The 15,206-nt window shown below is 42.1% G+C and overlaps 1 protein-coding gene across 1 annotated transcript in view; it reads left to right on the forward strand.

Moving 5' to 3' along the window:
• Positions 1–14,635, forward strand: part of LOC126530891 (bifunctional purine biosynthesis protein ATIC) — a 31,816-nt gene extending 17,181 nt beyond the window's left edge. The window contains exons 11-19 of the mRNA XM_050178213.3: positions 908–993; positions 1,543–1,632; positions 2,335–2,463; positions 3,430–3,522; positions 4,536–4,609; positions 7,069–7,177; positions 7,285–7,344; positions 9,538–9,633; positions 14,298–14,635. Coding sequence (XP_050034170.2) covers positions 908–993; positions 1,543–1,632; positions 2,335–2,463; positions 3,430–3,522; positions 4,536–4,609; positions 7,069–7,177; positions 7,285–7,344; positions 9,538–9,633; positions 14,298–14,417 — 857 coding nt within the window. The 3' untranslated portion in view covers positions 14,418–14,635. The remainder of the gene's footprint in view (positions 1–907; positions 994–1,542; positions 1,633–2,334; positions 2,464–3,429; positions 3,523–4,535; positions 4,610–7,068; positions 7,178–7,284; positions 7,345–9,537; positions 9,634–14,297) is intronic.
• The last annotated feature ends 571 nt before the right edge of the window (positions 14,636–15,206 follow it).

Raw genomic sequence — 15,206 nt, forward strand, 5'->3', positions numbered from 1 at the left:
ACAAAGTTGCTTTTCAAGCTAGTTTTCATTGTCTATCGATATGTTACGAACGTCAGAGGCATATTTGGAAATTTATATACCATGGTTAGATGCCAAAAGTTGCATCCCCGTGTATGTGGCAGAAGTAACCCTCTGCTCATGTCTGTTATGGTAAAAACTGCGTTTCATTGCCTAAATGTACTGATGAAAATTATTCTATATGCTGTACATTGCAATGTTGCTGCTGCATCTTTGATTTTCGCGCAATCTCAAAGAATTTGAAATATACTTCAAGGTTGCTTTCCACCGCCTGTGACAATGCAGACGTCGAGATCAATTTAGTGTCAAATTTCTCGAAAGCGGATGGCAAGTATATGAGTAAACCATTTCCATACAGTTCCACATTAACCGAAATTCATATTCACAATGAATATTTTGAGTAATCGCTGCCGAGTGAACTTTGAAAGAAGAATTGAAGGCATTGTGCAATATATTGTGCAAGGCATCTTAGGAGGATAAACACATCAGTGAATGAATCAGTGAAACACGTCATGTTTGTACTGAAAAGCTTACCACGACACGTGTATATCATGCAGAATTTTCTTCATTTTTTTTTCATCTTCCACCAGCTTCTTTTTGACTATGCAACCTTGTATGCTATGCATTATTCTCAGATTTTATCTTCTGTACATTTGGCTATCTGCATGACAATTTCAAGAAAGCTTTAGAAGATATGAAAGCAGGAAAACAAACATTTGAGTGGTTAGTAATTATCCACTCAAGTAATCAATTCATAAAGTAAATAACTGCAAGTTTTATACCCCTTGACTTTTTACAAGGCTCTGTTCTTTAACAATTTCTAAATATTGCCACTGAGATCAGATGGAATAAACTCTAATTCATTTTTGGCATTGATCAATGTTCGCAGGTGCGGATCGCATGTCCTCCTTTGGTGATTTCCTGGCCCTGTCGGATGAGTGTGATGTGGCAACAGCCAGAATTGTGTCGCGTGAGGTGTGTGCAGGTGTTCAGCCTCTAAAATCTCAATTTCTTGCAATAGCACTCAGCTTCACCCTTCAGTGCCTTTCGTGCTAGCTAGCTGTAAAGTTGACGTATCTCTCAAGCGCAGCCATTCGAAAGTATTTCGTCATAAGTGAACTAGAAACCTGGGCAATCATTATATTCTGCCTTTATCAATGTGCTCAGCCTGTTAGAATTATAGCAGTCTTTCATAGTTGTCTCTGAATGTTACAGGAGATCAAATGTTGCGAGGCAAATTCGCAACCTCTTCAGCAGGCGAATACTATCATAGGTCCCTTTGCTGTCCCCCCTCCCCCCTCTCCCCTCTTGGCCGATTCATGCACTTGAAAATCTCCCGGAAAGATTTTACCCACTGCAAGGCAAACCTATGCAGAACGCATGAATACAATTTGGAATATACACAGTCTTTGCCTGATTGCTTTCTCCAACAGGCACAGACATGCAGTCACTGCATCTGCTGCAATGTCGTTCATTGTGCAGTTTCAACTTATTCCTTTCGTGGCTTGCTGGTGTTTCCTACAGGTGTCTGATGGCGTCATCGCACCTAGCTACTCGGATGAAGCTCTGGCGATTTTGGCCAAGAAGAAGGGTGGCAACTACTGCGTGCTCAAGGTGAGAATTCCCGTTATGCATGTTTCAATGCCCAAGAGAGCACATGTTATTTCAAACACACCAGCAAGTGAAGCAAGTGGCCAGCTACTGTGTGTTGATGACATCTGTTTCATAGGTGGATGTGCATGCATAATGTTTGCTCATGAGCAGTATGTTTCAGGTGTGTAATTGCACACTTTCGTGAGCTAGTGGGAAAGTTCGTTTTGAAGTGTGCTCTTGCCAAGCCACTACTTTGATGGCAAAGTTTTACACAGAAGGAAAAGTTCAGGCGTTGTAGTGGATGGACGTTCGTGTGCAGTGTATTCAATTTCTCGCAAGCCGGGACAAACCCATCGTTGTGCAATACATTGCATTGTAATAACAATAGTGCACAGTGGTCAAGGAGGCTGTGCAAATCTGTTCCACTTGTGATACAGTAGACTTCCATCACTTCGGCTTCGGTTAATTCAATCGAGGCCAAAGGTCCCAGCCAGCACTCATGCATTTCTGTGGACTCAAATTTCGTTATTTAGATAACAACATTTACCTTCGCCGAATAATTCGAACTAGGCCAGTCAGCATGCACGCTCCTGACCCCTATGGTGACCCCAATAGCAACACCTTTGCTGGCAACATCTGTCTCAGCAGAGCTTTGGGGACAGTGAATGCATTAAGGACACGTTGCATCCCAACAAAAACACATATTTTCTGCTTTTTTGCTAGATTGATGCAAGCTACGAGCCAACTGCCATGGAATCCCGCACGTTGTTTGGCCTGACACTTGAACAACGCCGCAACGACGCCAAGATCGATCGTGCTCTCTTCTCCAACATTGTGTCAAAGAACAAAAGTGTGAGTGTTAGTCTGTTTTGTAGTTTTGAATGCTTGTGTTTAAGGCTGTGAGCTGCCTTTCAGGTGATAGGGCAAACGTGGAGACAGAACTCCAAATACAGAAGTGCAGTCAACAGATGGAGCTAGCTGCACGCTTTGCACATTTTTCCTGGTGTGTCTATGATTGCCTACACGGTAAACTTTATTTAGTGACCAGAAAAAAATGTAAGAGAACTTTGCTGCACCAACTCTTCATCTATCCGCACTTGGCAAGGAGTTCTATTTGTCTCTCACAGGCATGGAGAGTGCTTCTGTGTGCTTTGACAGTAAACAGGTAGCGTCAATAATTAGAAAACTCTCTGAACACACGTACACACGTGCACGCAAAGCATGGGGAAGCATTGAAGTGAAAAGTTATAGCTGGAAAAAAGTGATACATGCCAGAACATTTTACTTGCATAGGCCGGCGCTGGTAAACTTTGGCTGTGTGGGTCGATGTGCTGTGTAAGCATAGTGCGGGGCTCTCTCTTCCTGCAGAAAGAAAGGTCAATGAGGCAGTTTAGTGATGGGAGAATGCCAATGCATGCATGTACATGCTAGGAGGTGCCAATGAGCGGTAGTGATCGTCTGGCATGTGAGAAGCTGACTGATGCACATCCTATGAGAGGATGAATCGATTGGTTGGCACGTTTATACTTATTCTTTTTAAGGCACAGTTGCTGCCATGTCCTTGGCCTGTCCATGAGTGTGAATGGTTTGAGGAATTGTAAAAGGAAAGGCTGTATAAAAAGTTGGGAGGTTGGAGAACTGAGTAATGTGAGGTCTACCAGAGGCAACTTTGTTATGTGGTCAAAAACTGTTTTGTCAATTTTGTCATGTGTCGGACAGCTGGTGCGTTTGGGGACTTTCAAATGAAAGCAGAGATGGCTAGAGTTCAGCTGTATGTGGCGCTATAGTTTGACTGTTTGCTTGCGCCCTTCTACCCAGCTGCCAGAGGCTGCCATCCGTGATCTGATTGTGGCCACAATAGCCCTCAAGTACACCCAGTCCAACTCTGTCTGCTATGCAAAGGATGGACAGGTAGGTGCTTTGCCATGGGGCCATTTAATAGGTGTTGCAAATGTTTTTCGGCATGGTATTTGCATCCATAAGGAAAGCAGCAAACTATATTTGCACATATGGTCCACTTGCACATTCCATAGTAAACATTTTTGTCCTATGAATTGTGAAAGCTGCTGTTATTGTTGCAGTACACCTGCTATCCTAAGGTAACCTATATGGTAACCAAATGTATGAGCCATTCTGTTCTGTGCCCATCAGGAACATGAAACTAGGTATTTTGCAAGGGCTGAGTTGGCATGGTGCTTGAGATTCATGCACCCACACATGTTTCACATGCACATGCGCAAGGAATGAAAAAGAAAAACTTATTTCTTATTCAGTGGTCAACTGTAATTTTATTTACTTTTCATTAAAGTTCAGTGACTATTCTCAATATTGACATGATTGTTGGAATTCCCATGATTTTCTCAAATTGTTTTAGTCGCTGAGCTGTCCAATGTCCCTGGTGACAACATATAGTAATCTGAAGTGCTCCACTCTTCTCTCTTGTCTCCAAATGCTTAAGCAAGCAACAGTATATAAAATGTATCTGCTCAGCAAATATCCATTCGTAAAATTAGCCAGAATATGCAAGTTTTTATATATTAAAGAATAAAAGGTGTTTCCCTTCAAGCACAATGAAACACACAGGACAACAGGAAGCACATGGGATTATCACTGGGTTGTCCTGTCCTGTTCATTTTGCTGCACCGCATTTTCCATGATGTATGTCAAACAATTTGCCCAATTATCAGTCATACTTGCCTCGGTTTCGTCTTTGGCCTATAGTTTTCTGCCTTGACATGTATACAGTGTAGCTGAGCTTAAATATGTATGTTGGGTTGTAGAACTTCGAAACTGTGCAGTGAACTGGTAAATCTAGAGGTAGCATGAGTTTTACTCCTATGCTATGCATTCATCTCTGTGATGTCCCTCCAACAATGCATCATCCCAAAAAGGCCTGCAGTATTGTGTGCATTCCACTTGTGTAGGTGATTGGCATTGGAGCCGGCCAGCAGTCTCGTATTCATTGCACACGACTAGCAGGTGACAAGGCCAACAACTGGTGAGTGCAACATTTCTCTGGTGCTTGTGTAAAATCAGCTTGGTCACATTTATAAAATTAGGGTTGGGCCTCAGCTCGGAACTGAATTTTCCTGGCTAACTAACATATCTGTTGGCTGCAGCCAACGGCAGCTTGACCAGTAGTGAAACACTGTGTGTGTGAAACTTAATAAAATAATATTAATGCTTGCTCTGGCAACTTCTACTATGATTAACTGTTTGTAAATGAACAGTGGTGGAATAGACAAGACCCCTTGCCAAAACGTTGGCTCCAGCGACATTCCTTGTTCTACCTCTGCTTGTTAATTTCAACATCCATCTTCCCGTGAACTTCTGTCCTAACTGCAAGTAAAGCAGTACAAGCAAAGTAACGCCGGTGAAAAAGTGCGTACTTTTATCCTGCACATCTGTGCCCACCTGACACCATTGCTGAACCTGCTGTATTTTTCCAACCATAACTTACATCTTTGTTTAAGTTGCACCCCCCACTTATCGCAAGTTTCGAAGGAAATATTGCTATGTAAGCTGCACTGGTGTATAACATGTGCCTATTTTAACTCAATTGGCACAATGAAACATGATTATACACGCTTGTACACTCATGGCAAAATGACGTACTTACAGTACCTATTTCAAGGCACTAAATTTCCCTAAACAAAATTGTTACAAACTACAACTTCTAGCGCAAAAAAAAAATACTTCATCTAATACTCCTCTCAGGTGCGAAAAACCAACATTTATCTCATTTCACTCAAATCTATTGGATGACCTCAAGCTCTGACACAGTCAAAATTCCAGGTATTTCAGCCAGTGTCGTCACCAGGTGACTGTTGTTGGCCTTTGAGCAACATTTAAGGACGTTGTAGGCCTGTCACTTGTATTGCTTCTTGGTGTAGCATGCTCAGGAAAAAAAGAATGCTCATATAGGTCTTGCCAACGTGCATGGATTTATTCATTATAAGTCACACCGCTGTATAAGACGCACAGAGAAAAATTTCGTGGAGAAAATGCGACTTATAGTCTGGAAAATACAGTACATCTTTTTTTATGCAGAGGCAGCCTTTCATGAAAATTTTTTAGTAATGATTATCTATACTGTAGAAGGATCGACATTTGGGCGAGGTGGTACTGGTTGAACACCTGTGTGTTCCTGCCTTCTGTCTTCGTCTTATTGCGCTGCCCCTTCAAGATCATCTATACCATACAATGCAAGATAGCTCGGTGGCATACTGGAAACTGTGCCTTTCGTTTACAAAAATGGAAGTCTGTGTATGTTGGCAAGGAGCATGCCACATACCCAAGATGATGGATGGCACAGCCATTCATGCATTACAGGCACAGAATGAGAAAAATTTGTTATACACCTGGCTCCCTTTTATAGCTGCTGTCTTTATGTTTTTGTTGAAGTGTACATGTTTGGGGAAGTTGTACTAGACTCATGTGCCTGACAGGCTGTATGTACTACAAGTTTCGTCATGTCACTGGTAAACAAATTTCCACTTAGGATGAATTGACTGCTTGCAGGGGCACAAAGTGGCAACTAGAGGTGCACGAACACAAAATAGCAAATTTTGAGTCAACTATCAAACTGAATCATGAAAAAAAAAAAAAGAGCCAGATATCAAATTGAATGTTGAATATCAGGAAATTAAACACTAAGCTTTATGCTTAAAAATCTTTTGTGAAAAAGAAAGAAAAGCAGTGCTGCAAATGCTCAGGAGTCTACTAACATTGTTTTAACAAAAATGATGCTAGCTATCAGTAACTTCAGTACCTAGGAATCGAGGTGTATAGTGTGGTGTGCTGTTATTAAAGGGAACACCAGATTAGTATGCCAGCACAGATAACTCAGTTTTTATATGAAAGTCTGAACAATACATTTTATTGACATAATGCCTGTTGAATTGAATCAAGTGCTATTTCTCCCTCTGAAGCTGAAAAAAAAAGTTATGTTGTTCTGAATGCAAATGAGGTTTTCAGTTTTATAGTGGGCCATACTGTAGATAATATGACAATGTTCTATTGCTTTGAAAGTCTTGCTTTTTAGTTTTTATCTGTGGCGGTGGGAACACTGCACATTTCAAGCCATTGACCATGGCCGAGTCTTTAGCCTAATATACCGAACATCTGAAACATCTAATAGTGAATATTGAATTCGTAAACCGAATTATTAGAACATTCACAATTAGATTCAACATAGAATATTCGCATAACCTTAGTGACAACAGTTATTAAGCAGTGCACAGTGTCATTCAAGTAAAAACCAATCTTAATGATTGCATACGTAAACATTCGTTCAGTTGCAAGACTGAGGTTGCTAGGTCATTTGAAGAGGCACATTGCAGTGGAGCAGTTTGGTGCAGTAATTGACTTAGGGCTGCTGTGTCTGTGTCCTTTTTTTTTCACCTGTGCTGGTTTGGTAAATACTGTCGCATAAAGCAAAATTCTTGTTATGAACAGGTGGCTGAGGCAGCACCCCAACATTAAGAGCATGGCCTTCAAGAAGGGTGTCAAGCGTGCCGAGATCTCCAACATCATTGATGTCTATGTTGGTGGGGTCTTTGGACAGGCACGTGTCTTCGTTTATCTTCTGAATTTGTTCTTATGGAATATTATTATCTTGTAGTGTGTGCAGAAGTGTCTTATGGTGCGATGCTTTTTGTTTTCGTCTTGTAGGACATGCCTCTGGAGCAGTACAAGAACTCCGTGGAGAACCCAGTGCCTCAGCTAACTGAGGTATGTCTTCTGGTCTCGGAACTGAACCTTGCCATCACAATACAGTCGATTCATGTTGTAAATGACTGACATCCGACATGAATATAGTAGCTTCGTTATATCCTATATTCTTTATGAGTGTATATTCTTTATATGCTGATATTGTCGAGATACATTTTAGGTTTACTTTGTCATATCTTGCATTTTGTTATGTCCAGCTGCATTATATCAAGTTTCTACTGTACTTCTTACAGCTTGGGGTTCTAATGATGTAAAGAGTTTTTTAAACAGCATTTGCTCAGTGTCTCTGACATTCTATGCTCAATTCCTGACTGCAGTGGCTGTCTTTTGATAGAAAGTGAATGCAAAACGCCCCATGTTGCTAGACATAGGTGACATTAAAGGACACCAGGTAACCATAGTTAACCTAGAGCACTGTGGCATCAATCAATCAATATGCAAATTACTTCAGTATGGCAGTTAAAAATGATGCATCTTGCTTAGTTGTTGGAGACCCATCAGTATCACTGTTGATAACATGCTGTTTTACAGTGTAAGCTCTAGGAGCTCATTCCAACAGATGTTTCTGTTGGCGATGGTGTCCGCCACCGGTGGTGTCGGTAGCAGCTACTGCCGGGAATGATAAAAAAGAAAATACCGAGTTCCTGCCGGGATCGAACCAGGGTCCGCTGCATGAGAGTCAGCTTCTCTACCACTGAGCCACACGAGCACTTGCTAGCATGCAGCAAAAAAATGCCTTATAAACTCATCCTAGTGCCCGTGGAGACTAGCAGTGTGACACGTGCGTGGCGTAGTGTCGATGTGTGCACATTTTGCATTGCAGTTGCATATTATTACACCAGGTAGAATACCATGTAGCAGATTCACAGGTAGTGGTACAAGGCAGTTAAAGTAGGTTTGGGGAAGTAAAAACAAAGTTTAAAGAGATGTGTACAAGAATACTGGAAAAATATATATTGTGTGCCTGATTAAATCAAGCTGGCTAGGTGACTATATGCCACTGCCACGTTTCATTGAGGATGCCAATTAATCATCATCATCATTAGCATCGTATCGTGCCACTGTCAAGTCAAGCTGACTAAGTGACTATGTGACCGCAGAGTTTCAAAGGGGATGCCAATAAGTCATCATCATCATTAGCATCATATTGTGCCACTTGCCTTGCAATGCGAGATGCACACCAAGTAGCCTCTATATGTGTTCCTTTGCATTGCAGTTGCATATTATTACACCAGGTGACACACCATGTAGTAGTTGCATAGGTAGTGGTACGAGGTAGACAGAGAAGTTTTGAAGAAGAAAAAGATTATGGTGATGTATAAATATTGATGTAATGAAAACCGTGTGAGGTATACCTGATTAACTTAAGCAGGCTAGGTGACTGTTTGTCACTGTCCCATTTTAATGTGAATGCCATTAAATCATTATCATTAGCATCATATCGTGCCATTTGACACCCAATGCCACGTAGTGTCAATACATATAAACTTTGCATTGGAGTTCCGTTATGTTCCACCAGGTATCCAACATGCAGTAGTTGCATATATAGCTGTTGCATGCTGCATGTAGTTAGACCTTATTAGCACAAGCAGGCTAGGTGACTATTTTTCACGAGCCCATTTCGAAGGGGATGCCAATAAACCATCGTCAACAATCAACAGCATCGTACTGTGTTAAGGGATGTGACCTGTGTGCCACGTAGTCTGCATACCTGTGTTTGCTCTTTGGTGCACGTTATGGCATCTCCTCTCAAGGTACTAACCGCTGCTTAAATGAATCGTACAACTATGCACACAGCTGCAACAAGGCAACATCAGGCTCAGCAGACTGCGGTGCAGGGAGCAGGACAAGCCACAGCTCGTCGTCGATGCAGGGCATACAGTTAGGTCGTTCTCACGAAAACAATGCGAAGAGACTTCGCCACGAAGACCCTGTAGTTTGCAGTGCCGAAAATGGAGCTCCTGTGGAACCGCTCCTCCAGCTTACACTGTGACTGTGCTGCCCAGGCCTGTGACATTTTCTTACAGAGTGGTGTAAATGATTGAAATTTAATTTCATACAGGTTGAATGTAAACATAATCACCTATGTATATTATTTTTCTCTTTCTCAGTCATAAAGTGTTTAAAATTATACCTGTTGGCTGTTGATGCGGGAAGTAACAGAGGCTTTTCATGTATTTTTTTTAATGGCAGGAGGAAAAGAAAGCCTGGATTTCCCAGTTGTCCGGTGTTGCCCTCAGCTCGGATGCTTTCTTCCCGTTCAGAGACAACATTGACAGGGCACGTCAGGTAATTTGTTCTTTTCCTTGTTTTCACCAAGCTACGAATAACATGAACAGTCAGGTGAGTTGGTACAATGGCATTTTTAGCATGAAAAAACATCAGGCACAGGTGCCAAATTTCAATGGAAAGCTTTTTCAAGAAAGCACAGAATGTTTAGTTTCATGTCAAGAAGGAAATACAAAACACATGTTTGATAAGGTAACAAAAAATAAAAGCAATGACACTTAAAGTAAGCCAACAAAACATTCACGTGACTAGCAGATACTGTCAATGTCCACTATTTCAACCCTGATGGGACTGAGGTAATTGGGAAAATTAAACTAGAGGCAGAAAAGACGCACTACTGATTGATTTGGCAATATTTGTCCCGATTCTAACGTGTCCCCGAATCGAATGAATGTGCACCCACTTTTTTTTTTTCATTGAAAGCAGCAAACTAACGTTAAAATGACATTAGAGCTCCTAAACAAAGTAGAAAGCGAACGTGCACCCAATTGTTTTTGCGAGCTATATGTAGCATGCCTCCAATTCTGGCAAAAAGAAAATGACAAAGCTAGTGAACTTTACCTTCACAGAGTGGAACTTCATTTCATTCATGTCCATCGTCGTCACTCTCAGACAGCACTTTATTGCTGTCTACGAAGAACCACAACATTTTGTCCTCTGTATGGTCCATAGCACATTTAATGCTCGGCATTTATCAAACGACTCTGCAACAATCGCAAACTGGATGGGGGCCCACATCTTGACTGACCACTTGGCTAGTTCGGCCTGCGACACATGCGATTCTCCAGAATGGCAAGAACATGTATGTGACTTATTGCCGCTAGCTTAACATGTAAAATAACTTATCATTTAAATGTGCTTTCATAATTCGACTAAATTAAAGCTTCACATCTTTGTCGTCCTGCTATATACGAACTCGTTCTGTCGCCATTCGTTGCTGTCATCTTGTGATGGCAGTGGTGATGGCGCTGGCCAGACTGGCTCTGAAGGTAGGCTGTTGCGAATGCCGCAAATGCAGTTTTGGTTTGGTATCGTATTGCAATACCCAAGCAAGTTTCGGGCAAGCTTTCCTGGAAAAAAAAAGTGTGCATCAGGATTGGGTGAATACTGTAATAATTTATTGTGAGCTATCATTTTCCCTTTGACATCTCCTTGGGGCAAGCCTAAAACAGGCATTTACGACAGGAGACGACGTATGTTCGACCCATTCAGTGTACCCTAAGTGACGCTGTGATGGACTCTGATGGAGTTGCCACTGCAGTCACCATTAGGGTCGAGCACATGTGTGATGACCAGCCAAGGTTGAATTATCCGGTGAAGACTGATTTCAGGACTTAAATAATGAACATTTGGTCCTATATAAATGCATAGGCACCAGATGGGACCTTCGGCCGGGATTGAATTAACCAAAAAGTCGAATTAGCCATAGTCGATTTAACGGAAGTGTACCATATGTGAGCTCTGTCTATACGTTGTGCCTGACCTGTGAATCTGATGCACATGGTGTCCATTGTTATGATGTAAAAGGCCGCAGTATCAGGAGTTTAATCACTGTGCTTTCATAAAATGTGAATCTCTAAAGGATGGTTGAAGACGTGTGGCAGTACAGTGCCGAATGTAACATGGTGTAGTTACTTTGATGAAATGTGGGTCTCCAAAGAATGGTGAAAGGCAGTGCGGGGCCTAATGTGACATGGTAGTACTTATGGTTATGCTCCCTGAGTAATGTGTTCATCAGAGTAGCTACACAGACTTAGTGACGTCACAGTCTTCTTTGAATTGAACAAACCAGCTCAGGATCTCCTACATACCATATTATTGCAATAGCGATCACATGAACACTCCAGGCGCATTTATGCCATCTGCGCCGCCGTGATGTTCCTTATAAAGTCCAAGGGTGATAACATTGTTGCTGTGCGCCGTATGCTGTATGTGAGAGGGCGAGCTGACGATGGCAGCTCAATCTTGCATGCGCAAGGGAGGAAAGTGGGGAGGAAGCACACTATCTGTCGTCGCATGCAAGGCACCAGATGTGGGGGGGGATGACATTCTACTCTGGCGGCTGCTGCACGTGGCGCAGGCCCCATATTGAAAGTGATCTGCAATGAGTACAGAGTCCAGGTGCACCATGGGCTCATAGGTTCGAGGCACTATGGTCTGGCTGCTTAGTTCGCAATGAAGCGAGAGGCAGCATGAAGGTCAATTCACTTGCTGCTACTGCCACACTTCCTCACTCTAGCATTTTGACAGGGAGTTTCCACGGTCATCGAGTGAGATGTGTTCACATTTCCTTGGGTGTGCGTGTGTGCTTGTTAATTTTGTTAGTAAGCTAACGTTAACAAGTTTATATGGCCGATAAAATTACTATCCTTACTTCATATAGCTGTCTACTAATATGCTATTGCAATCCACAATTTGCCTTTCGGGCGAAACTGTGACTTTTTTACTTGTTTAAGACACTCACTCCTTTATGTAAGGCCTGCACCACAACTTTGGAGCGCGGCAATTTCGAAAGAAGAAAAGGACAGCACATCCCATGCAAATGTGGAAATTAATCATAAGCAAAACTTCCTTTTATGTCTACTGAAATGTCTTCACTTCACTTCTCCTTTTTCCCTTCTATGTAACTAAACGCTTTTCTGTCAATGAATGCTTCAGTTTCATTTTAATTGTTACATTTTATTTCACACTCAACTGCTTATGTTGCCAACTTCACTGCTTTGTAGCTTAATACTCATCACTGTTCATGTGTGCTCTGAAATAATTATTTTTGTCATGTTGTTACAACATACATTAGACATCACATGATCAGCGGTGCAACACCATAGCCAGGGGCTACCACGTTTCGGAACAAAAGTTCTCTGAAAAGTTTCAACAAGTGTTCACTGTCTAGCCTGAGCCTATGATTCCAGCTTTTACTTCTACAAAATTTAAGTACCACATTCAATGTGAACGGCATCTCATGTGTAATAAAGCTCGGGGGAATTCATCGTTGTAAAAAAAATTTGCATAGACATTTAACTACAAAACATTAATTACAGCCCCCAACCAATATGGCTTCATTAAGTAAGTCTTCCAAGAAAACTTAAAGTGCAGCCAACCCATATTACGTAGTGCATACATGATGTCAGCATGTAATGTCCATAAAGAGTAATTATAAAGTAGAACGAACATCAATAAGACATCAGCTACTAGATATTTGCAAAAACGTGTTGGTAGGACGCCCTTTGGATGTTATGTCAAGATGTGGACGAAAAGATCCCACCTGGATATCGATAGGATATTGGTGGTTCACTCGGGTTGTGTGATTGGCAGGAGAGCAGCAACCAGCACTCACAATGTGGTGGAGAAGAGGCAAAGAAAGGTTCACTTTAAAACTTAGCCAAGCAGCACTGTGTGTCTACTTGCATGCTAGTTTATTTCTGCGAGCCACTACTAGATGGCAAGGATGACATCATCGTCATCATCACAGTACAGTGAAGCTAAAGAACGAGCCATAGCACAGCCATAGTGCCTCTACAGGTGAAGCGGGCTGGATCAGATCATGCAACTTAGATTCAGCATTCTTGAACAATAGGCACTATAGCTGTGCCGTGGCTTGTTGTTTAGCTTCATTGTGCTTTCAGGTGCATAAAGAGGGCATCGCTGCAAAACGAGTGTGCATGGACATTGAGCACATGGCATGCGGTTTTGTTCAGGACCATCGTAACAAGCTTCAAGGTCGCAGGAATTTCAAATCGTATGGATGGCACAGAGAACGACCAGATTTGAGAGGGCACCGATGAAGCAAGCTTCTCAAATGATGAGGGCACGCAGCGAAATCTACGAGGACAATTGATGAAAAGTGCACATAGTCAGCAGCCTGCAGTGCTCTGCATTGTTCTGTATATCAGACAAAGTGCAGTTTAAGGTTTCAGTGAGCCGCCTTAAGCCTGCCTCATGTATGGCCTGCACCCTGTAAAAGAACCAAGAAAGAAAAGAAATGATGGCATTAAACGAGTCAGTACAGTATGTTTTTAATACCTCAATGTACATCCTGAAATTAAAAGCATCTGTGATTCCCACTTGCAGCAAGCTAAGCTTGAAACTAAGTTTAGATAGGTGTTAAATGGGTACGCCACCTTTAATATACTAACGGACAACATTCTGTGGCAATGAAGGTGAAGCTACAGAGGCGAACAAAGCATGCACAAGCATGAGCGCTTCTGGAAAAAAGTGTCACATTTTCATTTGTGTTAGTTTAAGCCAGGGAAAAGAAAGCATATGCATCTTAGTTACTGTAAAGAACCAAGACAAACTGCATTATTGAATGTTAAATTTAACATTTCTTTGTTGCTTTTCTCTTCTGCAAATGGGTAAGTGCAAAAATGTCTCACATGAAGCTAGTCTTATTCAGTAGCTATTTAAAACAACTGAAAGCGCTGTCAAACTCTAACGGACTACTTCATGCAGTAGCACATCAAAAGTTGTCACCAGTCACCATCAAAAGTTGTCAGCAAGGTTATACACACTGATAAATTACCATTTATACTTCAAGTTGGCTTCTAGTTTTTTGATGTGATGCCTTTTAGAGCATGTATGTTCTGTATTTTTGGGGGATGTTTAACAATTTAGACACAATAGAAGAGCAATGACTCACTGTCTGTGTGCATGGATGTTTGCAGAGCGGTGTGCAGTACATTGTCAGCCCTGGAGGATCCACCAATGACCAGGGAGTCGTGGAGGCATGTGATGAGTACGGAATCACCTTGGTACACAGTGGTTTGCGCCTGTTCCACCACTGAGGAGCTGCTGCGGGTAGGCAGGCAATCCACCACCTGCTAAACTGTCTTCTGGCCTCCATGCAAACCATTCTTTGAGAAAGTGCCTTGAAAGAAAGCAAAAATATTTTGTTGCTATATTACATATGCTGCGCTCAATTTTAGAGCATGCACATGTGTGGTGTACATAACCTTTTTGGATACAAATGAAAAGCCTGAACAATAAACATTTTGCAAGCCTGTTTGAGTATGATGCGTCAGTCTCTTCTTTTTCATATCTGCAAAAAGAAAGCTAAACACAGAAGGTTTGTGCAACTTACATTTTCTTAAGTTCCTGGATATCTGCTCTTCTTCCTGAAACGCTGCTTTCTGCAGCTGCTGGCAGGTGGCAACACAAGTTTATGCTTTTGCCATCTCGGCAGCAGCTCGCATCCCCATAAGCAAAGGCAAATTTGTACTTTTTTCTGTCGCAAGTATTAACTGTCGCAAGTATTACACTGAATGGCGTGGACTCCGAAATGTGATCCTCGTGCAAAATTTCAGCAAGAACAGTGCAGTGGCAAGCGCAAAATCTTTTTCAAACACTCTAAGTGAAAAGAGAGAGAAAACATTTATTTGGACCATCGAGGTCGTTGCTCTTGAGGATGAGTGGGTGGTGTCCTCACTCCAGGACTCCACTGGCCATGGCTGCTCAACATACTTGTTGGATAAGAGCTTCTTGTCCCGCCAGGGTTTCACCGGTCAGCTGTACCTCCCACCGATCAAATGACGTGCAAGGCGTCTTTTAAGTGTTGAGGTTTGCCCCCGCACCCC

This window comes from Dermacentor andersoni, chromosome 5, assembly GCF_023375885.2.
Source record: "Dermacentor andersoni chromosome 5, qqDerAnde1_hic_scaffold, whole genome shotgun sequence".
NCBI classification, from domain to species: Eukaryota; Metazoa; Arthropoda; class Arachnida; order Ixodida; family Ixodidae; genus Dermacentor; species Dermacentor andersoni.